This window comes from Coturnix japonica, chromosome 18, assembly GCF_054131305.1.
Source record: "Coturnix japonica strain WE chromosome 18, WE-NBRP24, whole genome shotgun sequence".
NCBI classification, from domain to species: Eukaryota; Metazoa; Chordata; class Aves; order Galliformes; family Phasianidae; genus Coturnix; species Coturnix japonica.
Window position 1 is genome coordinate 12,007,958 of NC_140680.1, and position 16,256 is coordinate 12,024,213.

A 16,256-nucleotide genomic window follows, 5' to 3' on the forward strand; every position below is an offset into this window, starting at 1 on the left:
AGCATAAATCGCAGCCTATCCCCTCAGCTGCCCATTGACAACGAATTTGCAGAGAGATGAGGGATTTAGGATGCATTTGGTTCAGCCACGAAGAGTTTGGTTGGTTTATATAATGACAATAAATAATACCATAGCACCGCTCCTATGGGAGCTGCTTGAAGACGATGCGCCTGCTTCCTTCCAGCACGTCCTCCCTCCTTGCTGGCTTTGCGACGGCTTTCTGTGCTAACAAAGGAGGGGAGGAGGGAGGGACAGGAGAGTCTTTGCATGAAAGAAGCCCAGGCTCCCACCGAGCACTCGGAGCTACAGTGGAGAGAGGAAGAAGCAGACAGAAGCTGTAGGGCGTGTTGCGGTGGGAGGAGAAAGCCGGGTCTGGAGCTTCTATATACGAGGTGGTGCGGCAAGGAGCTGGGTCCAGCCTGGAGCCATGCGGGGCTGGGGGCTGCTCTGTGCCATTGCCCTCTGTCTGCTGCTGCAGCTGCCACGCAGTGAGTGCGGGGACATCGGGATGGGCACCGGTGGGGCCGGGGGTGGAGGGTATGAGCGCGTTCTGCTGCGTGAGCCACGGGGTGGATGGGTTTGGGACGGCACGGGGCTTGGGATGGGGGTTATCTCCTCCTGCTCCCCCCTCCCAGCTTCTCGTTCTCTGTCTTGATGCTGAGCTGATCCCCTCCTGCTCCTTATCCCCAGGCGCAGATGCTGGTGGCACCGAGCCGCAGCCCGCCGTGCTGGTGCCGAGCTGGGACACGCTGCGGAGCCCCGACGGAGAGCAGGTGGGTCGGGTGTTGTGCTGCTGGGCTGGGATGGGCTGAGCGACCCGTTCTGCGCTGAGATCCGAACTGCGGAGCGTTGCCAGGTGGAGCTGATGAGTCCCCGCTGTGTGCGTAGTGTGTTCCAAGCTGAGCTCTGCAATGAGGCTGATGGGCTGGCTGCAATCAGGGAGCCGCTGCATCCCTCCTGAAGGCAGGGGAACGCAGGGCGAGCAGGATTTCTGCTCCTTTACACGTGTATCCTCACTGCCCTGCACTGAGGCTTCCGATTGTGTCTCTCTGACCTACTTTAAAGCTTTGCTTTCACTGTACCGAGATGGATCACAGCTGTGAGGGTGTTTCCCTTAAAGATAAATAAATAAACTCCACAGAAATAAACAAAACCCAACACCACCACCAAACAAGCAAATGAATCACCCAAGAGCTCAGGTGCAGATCATAGTGACAAAATGTTTGGGGTCAGAAAAGATCTTTGAAGCTCACCCAGCTCCAACCCAGCAGACCAGGCTGCTCAAAGCCCCATGCAGACCAAGCACTCGCAGGGATGGGGCATCTGCAGCTCTTTCAGACCACCTGTGTCTTATGCCATGTGTGAGTACAGACCTGTCTCCACTTCTCTTATGCTCTAAGTGGTCTGTCTACAGCCATTCTGAGAACTGCTGGGATGTCAGTCTTGAATGTAAACCACAAACTGCAGCTCTGTTTCCTAGTATCTGTGTTGCTGATATGAAGTTATCAAATAATGAGAGAGGAAAATCCAAATGATGTTACTTAAATTGTGAATCAGAAAAAGGGACGCTACAGCATTATTGTAAAGAAAACGATGGCAGCTCCCCATCGCTGTTGTTATTCTGGGCTTAATGTCCTTTCCATATGATAGGAATTTCTATAACTCCATTGTGCTGTATAAGGAAAAAAAAAGCTGCAATGACTTTCTCATGCTCTTAATTCTCTAAAAAATGTTCTTGCAACATAGGCTGGAAGATTTGTTTTTCTCTGTTATTGATAGTGATGCAAACTCATCTGGACAGCATTTGCCTTTACATGAAGTTGCTGTGTCTCAGGGGTCTTACTTGCTTTGTTTCGAGCAGATTCCTGTTGGCTCCCAAACCCATGTTAGCAAAGCTCATGTGCAGCTGGGATAGTTCTGTTACATGATATTCAATGGACTTTGAAGCAGTGATTGTTGGAGGGGAAGGAAAGCATTATTAGTAATAAAGATGTTTGCACAACTTATGTGAAATGACTGTACAGTCATAGAGACCCTTAAATCCTTTAGTGATGGGCAAGGAAATGTCTCCTGCAACTGCTTACAAGTCAGCAAAACAGCAGACCCACCCTGTGATGGACTGAGCGTGTAATTTAGAGAACTAAAACTCAGCCTCTTGGAACTATCCTTTGTTGTATAGATTAAGGTATTTACTCGTTTTGTATCACCTGATGGAATGTCCCAGAAATTGAAGGAAAGAACAGAACCCAGAGTATGAGCAGGGAGCTGATGAAAGGAGAAACTTGTAACCTGGAGCTGACAGATGCCCAAACGTACCTCAGGGCTGACAGCCTTTTAACAGAGCATCCTACTCAGCCTCACTTTATGTTGCTTTCAGTTGATCTGTTCTGCAGAATCCCCTCTGACACTCAGTAAGGAAATCAGAGGTTGACCACCTCTCACTGGTTTTCATAGTTGTTTTTTTTTTTGGCACACAATTTAGGTGAATTGAGGAGTCATTTCTTATCACATGGCTCATTCATCCATTTCCTTTGAGAGGAAACACTCATTCAGAAACCTGACTTTCAGCTTAGCCCTGCTTTGACAGGGAGGTAAACCATAAAGACCTCCAGAGACCTTCACGTTGGGCCTCTGGCAAATGTATTCTATCCTTGAATTATTTAATTAATATTTTTAATATTGCTTTTGGTGTCTGCATTGCTTCTTTCTATCAGCTCTAGTAACGGTGTTAACTCATCCAGCTGTGCTGCATCCTAGCTCAGGGCTGTGCTTTGGGCTGTTTGTGGATTGCAGGCTGGGGCTGGGGCTGCTGTGCTTGAGCTCATAGGAAAGCTGCTGCCATGGTTTCTGAAGCCTGGGACTGATACAAGAGCAGCTGTGAAATAATGTCCCCCAGACCACTAGGAGTCTGAAGACATCTAAGAGATCGTGTTGCCTGCATTTACTGGCATTTCTAGGGTGAAAGGAATTTTGTGTAAATCTCTGGAAGAGGCGTGATTCCTCTGGTCCTGAAATAGGCTTCTAAAAAAAGCCTTTTTCAGCTGGGACGACAAAGGAAGCTTTGGTTAAATTTCTCCTCTGTTCAATGTGTAAATCTCAGGGGCAAACTGGGATGTCCCATGACACAGTCCTGACCATGGTGTGCTCACAAATGGGCTCAGTGCACACCAAGCATTTCAGCACTGGGACTCCCTGCCACATCTGAGCCCACCCCTCTCTATAGTAGATCAGGGACACTGGCTCAGGTGCATCACCCTATAGCAGCACAGCCCTGCTGCTTTCCAGTTCTGTGTTAGCATGGCTGTGCTGTGTGGATGCAGCAGTGCATCTCAAGCCATTGCTTCTCTCCAGCAATGAAGGTTACAGCTTTCCCCTGTGGAAGAAGGGAAGGAGTGCTTTAAGGTCAGCTGCAATATCAAGGGGAACAATTTGTTTTTCTGGATGTGTTCATAGTGGTGATGATTCATGAGTAACAGGCGCTGTCTCTCTTGCACGCAGCATCCACTCCGAGCTGAAGTTAGGATACAGGCAGAAGGCCAGGAGCTCATCTTGGACTTAGAGAAAAATGGGTAAGTGTGCTTTGCTTTGCAGTCTGACTTGTGCTCACTAAAGCAATGAATAAGGAATTACAGTGAAGTCAACAGGAAAACCTCCACTGACTGAATGGGTTTTTATAAAGGCAGGATGAGGAAGTACTTTTTTGGATGTCAAGGTTATCCCAGGTCTGAGTCCTGACTGGCGTTAATCAGATGTGTTCACTGCAAGAAAAGCTGTCAGTAAAAAGCAGACTGTGACCTGGTCTGCAGTCTGGAAACTTAACATTTGTGTCATAGTTCTTACATTAACCAGAAGATGCTGCTGATGCAGAGTGCGCTATTTACCAAATGACTCACTGTGCCTCTAATTCTGTGATAAGAAGAGATGCTGCTTTTTCTTTCCTAGGACAAACCATCTGATAGTTTTTATTCCATTAGTGCCCTTTGTGCTAAAGCACACTGGAAATATGCTTTTGTATTAACTGAAATGCAGCCTCCTCTTGGGCATGATCCAGCAACCAAGTGAAAGTGTAGGGCATGATGTGTATGGAACCCAGCTGAAACTACAGGAGGGGAAGGTAAGTTGAAGGACCCTTGCCTAGAGGCTTTACCCTGTGCCTCTGGATTAGTTTCCATTGGTTGAACAGCAGCTGGATATTTAGCTGCCATAAGCTTGTTTTGTTAAGCAGTGCACTTGTACTGTTAGTGTTTTAATTTTAAATTGATCTGAAGAGTTATCTATAGAAACACAACTCAGTATATGTCTACCACAACTAGTAGAGGGAATATTAACCTTCAAATAACAATCCTTCCTGTATTTTAAATGTATTGCATGGACATCCCAGCCACAGAGCTTAGGGACTCAGCTTTCCTCCTGAAAGAGTGAAATATCAGAGGATCTTATTAGCTCTGATGGCAGTACATGAACCTAAATTATATTTGGGGTGTCTTAGAGGAAAACCAGATTTTTCTTGGCACTGTGTGCATCACACACTGATGGCTGATGCAAGGAATGTGTATCCTACCAGGTGCTTTTGGTAATAGAAGCTTTTGGCATAGAAGCTACTGGGAATTTCAGAACTGCAAAACCTGGACATGTTTCCCATTCAGTTGTACACCTGTGTAGGACTAAACAGAACAAGCCATTAGTTCTTTGTATTTTGGCATCTCTCAGCTGGGAAAACAGAAGCAATTAAAGAGCAGGCAGCGTAAGCACTGCCAGCTTGGTCCTGTGTAAAGCAAGGAAAATAGCTGTTGTAGGTGACAATTTCAGCAGTGAGCTGAACCTGGAGGCAATGAACCTGCTGGGGTTTCCTCCTGGTGAGAGGCTGTTGGTCTTAATATTGGTACTAATGATGCGGAGGTGAATTCCCTTCTGGCATGGCAGAAATGGGGTTTCTTCCAGCATGATGTCACTGTGCGGGTGACGTAACCTCCAGGTGCCTGGTGGGATCAGGGCCAGGCTATTTCCAGTGCAGGCAAACTCGTTTCTGGTGTTGGTAAACACAATGATAAGAATAAAGGGCTTCTATTGTGTTTATTTCCTGAGATGTATTTTCATTCATTGAGATGTGTATACACAGATTGAAGTGCACACACGCTTTCAGTGCAGGATCAATCCCTTTACAAGGACTGCAGAAACAGGGCAAGTGGTTTGGAGCTCTTATATTCTGTGGAGAATACCAATGATTCATGGATAGCAGCACTTCAGCTGGGAGGTTTTCCAGTTCTCAAGTCCTTGTTCAGGAGATGTGATGGCACCATCCCAAAATGAAGGTCTGTGAGCATGATTAAGAAAGGCTCTGAGAGCCACCGCTTCCCAGACTTGAAGTGGTGCAGGAGTAGTTCAGAGACACTTAGTCTGAAAGAGAAATGAGGCAGCCAGAAGAGCACGAAGTGCATGGGAGCCCCGTGGATGCTGTCATCGTTAGCATCTGTACAGTACTTGTATGGGAAGTGGAGGAATGTCTCTCCTCACTGCAGTGCGTGGGGTCCAGCATGGAGCTGCTCCCAGCACCCAGAGCTCACATTGGGGTGCTGAGTGATGACAGAACAGGGATTTCTTCCCTAAAGGGTCTGTCAAGCACCCAGACAGTACAAGAGAAGCTGCCATTATCTACTGGGGTCCATCCTTTTGGAGCAGTTTAGAACCTGGCTGCTCTGGTTTCGTGTTCCTTTGATAGTGAGTGTAACAACTGCAAGGAAGGTACTTGGGGCTTTGTGAGTTAAAAAGACCCCCAGAGGTCTGGGTCATTTCACTAACCCCTGTAGAGGGGCTCTGGAAGGCTGGTGGGTTAGGTAACCTTGTTACATGCTCACTTATTAACCAGCCCTTATGGAGAGATGAAGGTGATGAACTTGCTTTGGGAAAGTGAGAGAAAAAGCCATGCAGATAATTCCTTTTTCTGTTAGCTTGTTGTGGGGACACAGTAGCTTTCAGTGAAACAGGCAGTTTCCCATATCTGGAAGAAACAGTCACGCTAAGACTTTGATTTCATATTCAACGTAAGAAGAACATAGTGTTCATCTGCAGAGGTGATACACAGAAATTATTGCATACACTTCTTCAAAACTGAGCACAAAACTGTCTTTTGAAAGCCCACCACGCCATCTGCATCTGGGCTTCATGTATCTAAGAATACAATCATTGCATTAGCAGTTAACATAATGTTGCATTATTTCCTGCTCGGGCACTTAATACGAAGGAGGAACCACACCGCAGTTCCAAGTAGAGGTCACAAAACCATGTAATGTTTCTGAGGAACAACAAAAGTATATCCCCTGAACGACTCACGCTTCTCTGAAGTGACCCAAAGCCACGTCCTGCAGCTGCAGGACTGGAAAGCTCAAAGCTGCACAAACAACAAATATATGGAAAGATGCCTATGAAACGGCTTTAAAGTTGGCTGGGGATTGGGAGTAAAAGAATCCGAGTTGCAAACATTGGATGAGAAGTGACTTAAAGGCATTTTTTTAATAAAAAGCAGCTTTGAGTCAAGCATGGAGGGGATGTTGAGAGTCTCGAGTGTGTGGTGAAGCTGCCTGGTGTGAGCCTTTTCTTCCAGGCCAAGGGTTGAGCTGATATTTGTGCAGCAGAAACTTGTGTGATTTTTTTTTTTCTCACCTAAATACCATAGAAATATGGAACACAGCTGCGTGTTGGCTGCTCTTCTCCCACAGCATCCGTGGTTGTGGGGGGCAGAACCTGTGTGGGGCCGGTGGAGATGTGTAGGGTTTGCATGAGGACAGAGCAAAGAAAGCCCAGAGCTCATCTGATCAGGGCTCTGAAGCAATCCAGATGGTTATTTGCTGGATCTGATAAGGTGCTGTATCACTTCCAAGCTCTTCTGGCCCCATCCAAATAGCTGATGCTTGCTCCAGCCCTGGTTGGTGCCCTCAGCAGTCTGGTAGTGGCTCTGTATGTCACTTGTGTGTCACTGTTTCCTGCTTGTTCTCATTTCCAGGACCTCCTTTCTCAGCTGAGTGAGGAAGAGGGGAGGCTGCTGCCCATCCCCAGGCAGGAAGGATATCTGAGATTATTCCACTGATGGGCTACACACTGTCAGTGTCTAATAGGCTTCCTGCATGGGAGGTTAAGGGTTATGCGAGAGAGGGAAATAGAGTTTATCCTGCTCAGCTTTCTCTTGGAGTCATCAGAAAAAGTGTGGTGGGATGTGGGAAGCCATCGCTGCTTTTCAGCCTTCTGATTCTCCTGGGATATTCAGGATATTCAGTGATTTCTGAGCAGGGCATGGAGGAAGAGGAAGCCGAACCCTTTAACTTTTCTCTCTGATTCATTATCAGCTAATTTTCTATTTATTTTATTTCCTTTTTCCTCTCCAGGCAAGTTTTATAGTTCCTATATGGGGTTAGATGGCATGTTTTGCTTAGGTCCTGTAACATGATTTACACAGCGAGCATCAGATGATGCAGATAACAAAAGGGAATGGAAAGTGCTTTGTAGCCTATGGTGCTCTCCAAGACCTTGCAAATAGGTAGTTTAGTTCTACTTCAAGAGCTGGGAATCTACTTATTACTTCCAAGCTGTTGCTGTTTGCACAATAAATGTGATCTCAGATATATCAGCACAGTTCCTGAGGGAGGGAGCTTAAGAGCTCTATGCACTTTCTGGGTGAGACTTCCTGATATAAAGAGAAAACCTTGGAGTTTGGTGGTTTTACAGTGCCAGGTTTTGGCTAAAGAATTCCAGGGAGCTGAAATCCCTGATTTCCCACTAGTGATGGATACAGACAACAGACTCTTTGCATTGTCAGGGGTGATGTTTTGGAGGTGTTTGTAACGGGGTCATTCTCAGGTTCTCACAATAAATCCTGACTAGAGGGAATGTTTGAAGGGCTGGGAAGTGAGGAATCTAATTCCCCCTCTTACTCTACTTGGATCCTGCTGAAAGGCAATGGAGTGGGATCACAAATCATAGATGGAAATCTGATGTCTCAGCTTTCTTGGGAGAACCAATTCCCTCCAGCTCCAGATGCTGGCAGCCAGGCTGGACAGATTTATGGTGATTTGAGGAAATGGACGGAGAAAAAAAATATCAGAAGAACTGATGTTTCTCACAAGAGATTCCTGCACCATTCGTCTTCTTTTTTTCCCCCATGTACTGTTTTGGAGAGCACTGGAGTGCTGCCTGCTGAGGTGGTTGGGTTCTGCCCCAAACTCTCTGCCACTGCCTCACATATGAGGTGCATGGCCTCTCTGGTGCTGTGTATTGGTGTGGTGAAAGGGAGGTGCCCTGTTCCAGGACATCAGCTGTGCACAGCTATGCGCAGAGCAGGGTTTTGTTTCAAACAATGATATCATTGACAGCTGGGAGTGGGGCCAATGCTGCTCCACACCAGTCATCAGCAGAAAGTCTCGAGCCATCTGTACATTATGGCAGCAAGCCACTCGTGCTTGGTTTGGCTTCACTGCTTGGATTGGAACTGTATCCCAGGGCATTCTGTAGAGCAGATCCTGCCAAGAGCACAGGCCCTTCCACCCAGTGTGCTGCATGCCGAGCTGGATCCGGGGCAGTGATTGATGTTGCCGAAGGTTGGTCATGATGGGGAGGTGCAAGGGCTGCTCTGGGGCATCCTGAAAGCTCCAGTGGTCGGTGTGGCTGCAGCTGCTATTACAGCTCTGCTCTGTCTGCTTTCCAAAATCCTCTTCTCCTCAGAGTTCATCAATTCCTTGTGCTGATAACCCCTTTAATGACCAACTCTATGCTTTTATGATGTGTGCTAGTGGTCTGCCAGCTGTGTGAACATCTCTGAGGCCTTTACATGATGTTATTTTCACATCCAAGCTTTACAGGCATTCAGTTTTATCTACAGCTGTTGGCAGAGGTGGGCTGTGTAATAAGAAAGAAATATCTAATCACGCTGTATTTTTCTGTACTTCCCTCTCCATCAATGATCTAAGCTCTGTGCTCCTATGGAAGTAGTGAGTTGGGTCTGTTGGCATTTATAGGGCTGAACTTCCCTGGAAACCTGGTGGTGGCAAAATGATGGCAGTTAAATGGCACTGCTAAGGTTTGGGTGTGACAACATCTCAGTGTTCTCTCCTGCTTACCCAATTTGTACACATGAATAAGAGGAATGAGTTGGACCGGTGCGCTCTGAGATGTGAAGAGTTCTTTTCTATTTGTTTATGCTTTGGTGGTAAATTTGATGCTCTCTGAGGAAGTGAGCTGGGCTGGGAGTGGACTTTCACAGGCTGTGAGGTTTAGTCGACCCCTGAGGGTATTGCAAGATGTCCTGTTGTCTTTCCTCTTTCCTCACCACCCTCACCCCTGCAATGCTCTGCAACAGCTCTCTGCTGTCCTGGAGCTTCAGGGCTTCCCTGTGTTACAGCAGGGAAAGGCCTTCAGAACATATGATGGCACTGGTCAGCTGGAGGAGCCATGCTTCCAGCTCAGCAGATAAATACCTCTAAAAATGCAGGCATCCCCCCCATGCTTCTGAAACTGAAGGTAGGAAGAGCTGTGCACACAGTGTGTGCTGTGTGCCTTTATTCCATGCCCCAAAAGCCTGGTGCTGAGCTGGAAGTGGAGGGAATAAATAAGTTGTGGCCACCAAGATTCAAAGCATGGGGGAATTTTATGGTGCTGGAGAAAAGAGAAACTGGCTATTCATAGTGCATGCTTTCCAAGAATAAAGGAGCAGGAGGCAAACACAGGCGTGCTTGTTTGGGATTTAACAAGTAGGCTGTGCAAGCCCCAGCTACTGGAAATGTACAGGCTGGTGTCTAATTCTGGCTGTAGCAGCACAAAGCAGATTCACATCGGTTTCATGTCTGCTCTCGAGATGACAGTCTCTTACACAGACCAGATACCTGCCAGAGCTCATTGCTCAAGGCAATTTCCTGCCAGTTAATGCAATCTGTTGATTAAACATTTGTTTGGTGCAGCCTCATGCTGAGCAAGCTACTGCAGTCAGGGAGATGAAGGGAGTTCTTTTTTTTTGTGGGTTGCCACTTCTGGGCTTATCTTCAGTTTACAGATTGAGATAGATGGAGAGCAGCAATTCAGCATTCTGGATCGCTGACAACATCTAGTGATAGGAATTAGCACATCAGAAAGAAACAGAATGAGCCTTCCTGGGCTATGGTGACCTTTGAAAGTGCGGGTAAAAGCTGTTGAGCTCTCGACACAAAATAGTGGTATACAGATCTGTTTGACACAAGGCTTCTGAGCGAGTGTGCAGGATAGATGGGGCACTATGTAGGGTTCTTCTTTAGTTTTGTTGGAAATGAGGCTGTTGTTTGAAAGAAAGGAAAAAGTCTTAAAGCTGTGTTATATTGCTGCTGAGATAGACACAGGATGTGACCTTCTTGCTTTGGCCCAGATTTTGACTTACTGTACTGTTTTACATCACTGTTTAGAAAATGCAGATGTTTAAAAAAAGAGGGAAGGCTGTTTCCTCTGGAATCGAGTCAAAATACTTACTATTCAGTGCACAGGAGCGCCTTTTATAGGCTTTTGGCTTGATATTGGGCTGAAGACAGGGACAATATTGTCTGTACAAGGATGACATGATCGGATTTAAATGGGGGAATCAGCAGTTTCCTAGGACAAAGATGTGAATTGGCTTCTGGGCAGAAGTTGCAACACAGAAGCAGATTGGTTTATAACTGTGTTCAGATTTGGGCACTGGAGAGTCAGAGTCTGAGACACGCCAATGCCCAGATGTGTCCTGAGCTGGCCTTCAGTGTGCTCAGCCTAATTCCATTATATGTGGGCATAACTTAGCAACAAAAAGGAAACTACACAGTGCCTTGTATCGTTAAGGGACTTTTTTTCCTCCTTTTCCCCCTCTAACTGCAGAGACCTGTTTGCACCAGGCTACACTGAGACTCACTACAGCCAGACAGGACGAGCACAGACCATCCCACTGGCCCACACTGTGAGTGCTGACACCTGCAGCTGAAGGGGAGGGCGGTCTGGCTTTCTGACCTGGGGTGTTCCAGCAAGAAAGCATCTCCATCATCAAAAATTGGTAAAAACACCTTAGTATATTGCCTGTACTTTGATGTGAGAGCCAAAGTCAGCCCCCAGGACTGCTTCCCTCTCTGGGTGTTGGGGATTAATTCATTCCTCCTGCTGCTCATCCTCTTGCTTTTAATTCTCCCACTAGGAGCTTCATGCTGGGAAGAACCCAGCCCGAGTAAGTTGGCTCCACTTGAATAACAACCCCATGAATTCCTGCTCTCACGCTGCCTTTGGCTGATTGACCAGCAGTGAACACTCAGTGGCACAAAGCTGTGCATTGGTTGCGACATAAAAAATAAAAGACAGAATCCCCATGAGATCATCTTTATTGCTGCTGCCCCAGGGCAAGGGCTGTGGCAGATACATTGGCATTCTTGCCCCAAAGCCTCCTTGTCCCTACTGGAGGTTGCCTTTGTCTCACAGATGAGGACTTGCTGCTGTCCATGTTGTCACTCTATGGGACACATCTTTGAGGGCCTGACCCAGGGCAAGCTGCACCAGCAGGTAGCTCCAGGTCAGGCTTCGTGCTGCAGCCATCTGAGGTACATCCTTGGGGATTTCATTGATAGATGCCACGTGCAACAGAAAGAAAGCAATTGCAGGAGTATTGGTGTACTCAGCTGGGACTTGTTGATGTCTAAATGTAATGCATATTAACTGTGAATTGGATTGCCAACCCTTCACCTCTCTGCCTTGCAGGAGCACTGCTTTTACCAGGGGGTGGTGCGGGGCAGGGAGCACTCCAGTGTGACGCTCAGCTCATGCCAAGGGCTGCGGTAAGTGCTGGGGCAGATCTGCTCCCCGGGGTCTTTCTGTGCAGATGGGCCTATTCTTAAATTCCACCCCACCAGGAGTCCTGGGTGTCAGGGGAAAAGCTGAAATCTGGGGAGCACTGATGACCACAGCTTCCTATACAGCTCTTAGAGTGCTTCCCTCTCTGTGCTGGCAGCATCAACCCATGCATCAAATGACTCCAACATGGGAGACCCCTTCCATTAAGTGACATATGGCTGTGTTCCTAAAGGAAACCCAGACAGGGCTCACCATGTCCCAGCCCAATTCTCTTGCACTGCTGCAGAAACCAGCTCCTTCTCCCAGCTGGATGGTTTTCATGTGTTTTAGGACAGCCTTCAGATCTGAGTTTTTTCCCCATCAGCTCTACTTCCTCCCTTCGCTCCCTGCTTTCTCCTTGGGTGGTGCAGGGTTGTGTGTCCTCTAAAACCTTGGATGTGGTAGTAATGGAGTCTCTGGCAGAAAAAGGCAGTCTGTATGTGTTCATTTACACCAGTTTGGGGTCTGTTTCCTAAATACCACGTGCACTTTATTGATATTAGCGGTCATTTGCCCTCAAGAGCTGTAGGACTTGGCCCAGCCAGGAAATAGCCTTTGCCAAAGCAAACCCCAGAAATCTTAAGTGGATTTACAGCAAGCCAGAGAGCCCATGGAGATAAACAAGGCAGTGCGGCCACCTGTGGTCTGCAATAAGTAATCTGAAATCAGTCACAGGTGTGTTCTTCTGCCAGCCTGCATGTTCCCCAGCTCTCCCCTCCTAGATCAAGGAGCACAGCTGTCTGAGTGCATGTACAGCTTTCTGCACCCCTCGGGTCACTATCTGGGAGCATTAGATGCTCTGAAGCTCCCCCAAATCCAGCACAGAATCTGTCCCTGTGCAGGAGACATGACAGCATCCCAGCATGAAGGGTTATTATGCTGAATGCATATTTAATTTCAGAGGGGCTCTGAGTTGATTTGTGGCTTAGGCTTTTCGGGAGCAACTGGAGGAAAAATGGGATGAAGGATAACAAGAGCTCCCTGCTTTCCTTAAAGCCATGTGGCAGCACTAGCTCCTAAAGTAGCTGTGGGATGGAAAAAAAAACAGGCATATGAGCTGTGCCCCTGGGAAAGCACTTTGAATATGATCCCGGCTCACAAGGAAAACACTTTGCAAGGTCGCATGTATTATTTATTGCTCCTTTTCTAACTCCTTTTGTCAGGCACTCGCTCCTTTGAGGCTTTCTTTGCAAAGGGATGCTGTGTGTGGTGGTGGCACAGGATGGGGCAGGCAGCTGGAGAGGGCAGGGCTGTGTGAGGACATGGGCTGTGTGGGGGATAGATGCTGCTGGTGCCCGAAAGTGGCATTTGCAGTGAGGGAAAAAACAAAACTAGAGTATGAATTGTTAGATGGAATAAAATAACTGCCACTGGAGGAAAAGCTGTGCTTAAAAAATAATAATGCAAAAATCAGTTCTTGTTGCTGCATGCGCACCAATAACCCTTTAACTGATTTTGAAAGCCCATTTGAACAGATTATATGAAAACCAATGGATCCCAACATTCTGAAATCAAAATATTCCCATCCTTCTGAATAAGTGACCAGCCTGGCATGGAGAAGTGCCTCGCCAGCGCCAGCCAGGAATGCAGCAACAGGATTTGATTCTATTTGCTGCAGTAGTAACTGGGTTTCCTTCTCACTGCTTCCATTCCAACAGAGGCCTCATCGTACTGAGAAGCAATTGCAGCTATGTCCTGGAGCCGCTTCCTGACAGCCCAGACCAGCACCGGATCTACAGGCTGGATGATCTGAGGATGCCAGCAGGATCCTGTGGCCACCAGGACTCCATGGCCACAGCCAGGAATTGGCTTGGGGACTTTGCAGCTGGGGTGAAATTCCCCAACCACAGGGTGAGGAGGGCTTCAAGCTCACTGCTGTAACTCAGTCACATCTTGAGGGCCCTGTGTGTGATGGGGTGGGGTGAATGGCTGGTGGAAAATGGCCTCTAAGTATGTTTTATGAGAGTTTTTTGGGGAATGTTGGGGAAATAACCTGTGTTGCTGCTGCAGGTGAGACGGGAAGCTCTTCAGGCTACGAAGTACGTGGAGCTGCTACTTGTGGCTGACTATGCAGAGGTGAGGAAGGAATTCCTGTGCCCATCACTTCTATCTCCATTGGCCAGCCTTGACCTGCACAGAGATACAGGCTGTGACAGGGATGAAGGAGTAGGGTTGGGACAGTTCTTGTCTCCTAGGGTACCAGAGATCCAGAGTAGAAAGATCCCACATCTCTGTGGACACTGGGAACTCCTTCACGACCCCTCACTGAGGGTAGGAGGGATGGCCTTCAGCCTAGGGTCACCTGGGGATTTCCAGGAGGGATGTGCATCTGCATTTCATCTCTAGGGAAGATAACTAAGATTATCCTTTGCTTTGAGATCTTGGCATATATGTAAATAAATAATAACGATGTTTTCAGGGCTCCAGATGATGGAATAGGTTTGGAAGAGGCCCAGTGCATTCAGCAGTCCCTCCCTGTCTCCTGAGTAGATCGCATGCCAGACGTACTTACCGACAGTACAAACCTCACAAAGGAAGATTGGACATTTAATCTCCAGCACAGACTGGACTCAGGCTGATCCTATTCATAATTTACAGCTTGAAGCTTCAGCAGTGAAAGCCACATAGTGCTCTGGGCTATAATTTATTCTGAACAAAAACAGAGACAAAATCTGTTTTGGTCTCCTCTATTAGGCAGCAGGATGATAGGGAAACTGAGAGAATATGTTACATCCAGGAATTGCCATATGTTGTTCACCATTTCATTAGATGAGCTGCAGTAAACACCCTCACAGTGTAGCTGTTAACTGCCTTTAGTTCACCACTTCCCTTGCTAGAAGTCCCAGCTTTTGCAGTCTGTTTAATAGAAACATAAATATTTTGCAGCTTTAAATCCTTGAATCAAAACGCTGTTTGCCAAAATTAACTCATTACCAGGTAGTTTAATTGGCAAATTTGTTATTTTTGGTTGTTGCCATGTATCATACCTGACAAATTTCCTGTTACTTGTATTTGGGTTGCTCTATTAAGTTCCTTCTACCCCTGGAAAATGTTTAAACACATTTCAGCTCTTTCTAGTCATCATTGTGCTGCCTGACATGTTTGTCTTGTTTAGGTTCAGAAGCATCATTTCAACATCGAAGCAATAAGGCTTAAATTAGTGGAGGCTGCTAATTACGTGGATAAGGTGAGATCTGTTGTGCATGAACCTGGGGAAATCAAAGCCCATATTGTGTGTTATGAGAATTAATTGTGAGGGGCAATGCTGTCTTCTTGGTAGAGAGAATAATGCTTTGGCAGCGCTTCCCAGTGACTCAGGGATCATTTTCCAAGCAATTTTCTTGTTGGACACCGGGGGTGGGGTGAGGAGATCTCCATTCCTTACTATGGAGTCAGCTTGAGCATCTCTGTATTTTAATGCAACTCTGTATTAACTGTGTTATCTAAATGCAGCTGTTGACAAGGAGCTAAGGTCCCTTCTTTTCTCTTCATCTCTCTTTGAATTGTTGAAAGCCTCACAAATAGAGCAGGAAGGAGCCTCCAGAGCTCATCCTTGCAGTGGTACCTGGTGCTGTTGAAGTAAACATCACAGCTTTTCAGATCTGCTCCCTTTGTGCTCCCTTCAACTCCTTCCTCCTCCCCCTTCCTACCCTGCCCAGGAAGACTTGTCCTATTTGTACTTGACGTGCACAGCAGATTATTTCCTTCCTTTTTTCAGGGATTTTGACATATCTCAAGATTAACACGATGTCGGTCTCCGAGCTTTGTGTTTTTCTAGATTACATCCCCATCGTTCATTAAAAAATGAATGTTCATCTCTAGTCCAATCCAGTTTAGTCTAGTGGGTGGTACACTTCTCTCTTTGCAGAGCCATGGTGCTAAGTTGTGATGCATTTCCATCATCTCTGGACCTGTGTTTCTCTAGTAGCGTTTATCAGCGCTTACACACAAGGTTTAAAATGCAACAAAATAAATCAGTAGTGCTCATTTTGTTTTCTCTTTTCCCTCCTATACCTATCAGTTTTACAGGTCCTTGAATATCCGTATTGCTTTGGTGGGGCTGGAGATCTGGAGTAATGGGAACAAATGTGATTGCACTGAGAATCCTTACTCTACCCTGAAGTCCTTCCTGGCCTGGAGCAGCAAGGAGAGGGTGTACAGAAAACATGATAATGCCCAACTAATCACGTAGGTTTATTTCTCCTGAAATAAGCTGTTTCTGTGTTGAGTGGGTGGGAAATCAGTATTTGAGGTTATTCTTTTTCTGAGATTCAGAATGGAAGATTTATACAGATGACTGGCTAGTTGGTCCATAAAGCAAAGTATCAGTCCAAGAAAATTAGGTCTTAAGGCTTTGTAGCTCTATTGTAATGTCCTGTGCTTGAAGACAGTCCTAAGGA

The 16,256-nt window shown here is 46.7% G+C and overlaps 1 protein-coding gene across 2 annotated transcripts in view; it reads left to right on the forward strand.

The window, feature by feature from the left end:
• ADAM19 (ADAM metallopeptidase domain 19) overlaps positions 1-16,256 on the forward strand; it is a 27,779-nt gene continuing 11,523 nt past the window's right edge. The window contains exons 1-9 of one of the 2 annotated variants that reach the window (XM_015876246.3): positions 1-488; positions 691-773; positions 3,499-3,569; positions 10,861-10,939; positions 11,725-11,801; positions 13,515-13,707; positions 13,867-13,932; positions 14,972-15,043; positions 15,878-16,044. In XM_015876246.3, coding sequence (XP_015731732.2) covers positions 428-488; positions 691-773; positions 3,499-3,569; positions 10,861-10,939; positions 11,725-11,801; positions 13,515-13,707; positions 13,867-13,932; positions 14,972-15,043; positions 15,878-16,044 — 869 coding nt within the window. In that variant the 5' untranslated portion in view covers positions 1-427. The remainder of the gene's footprint in view (positions 489-690; positions 774-3,498; positions 3,570-10,860; positions 10,940-11,724; positions 11,802-13,514; positions 13,708-13,866; positions 13,933-14,971; positions 15,044-15,877; positions 16,045-16,256) is intronic. The other variant, XR_014935456.1, reaches the window with a different exon arrangement.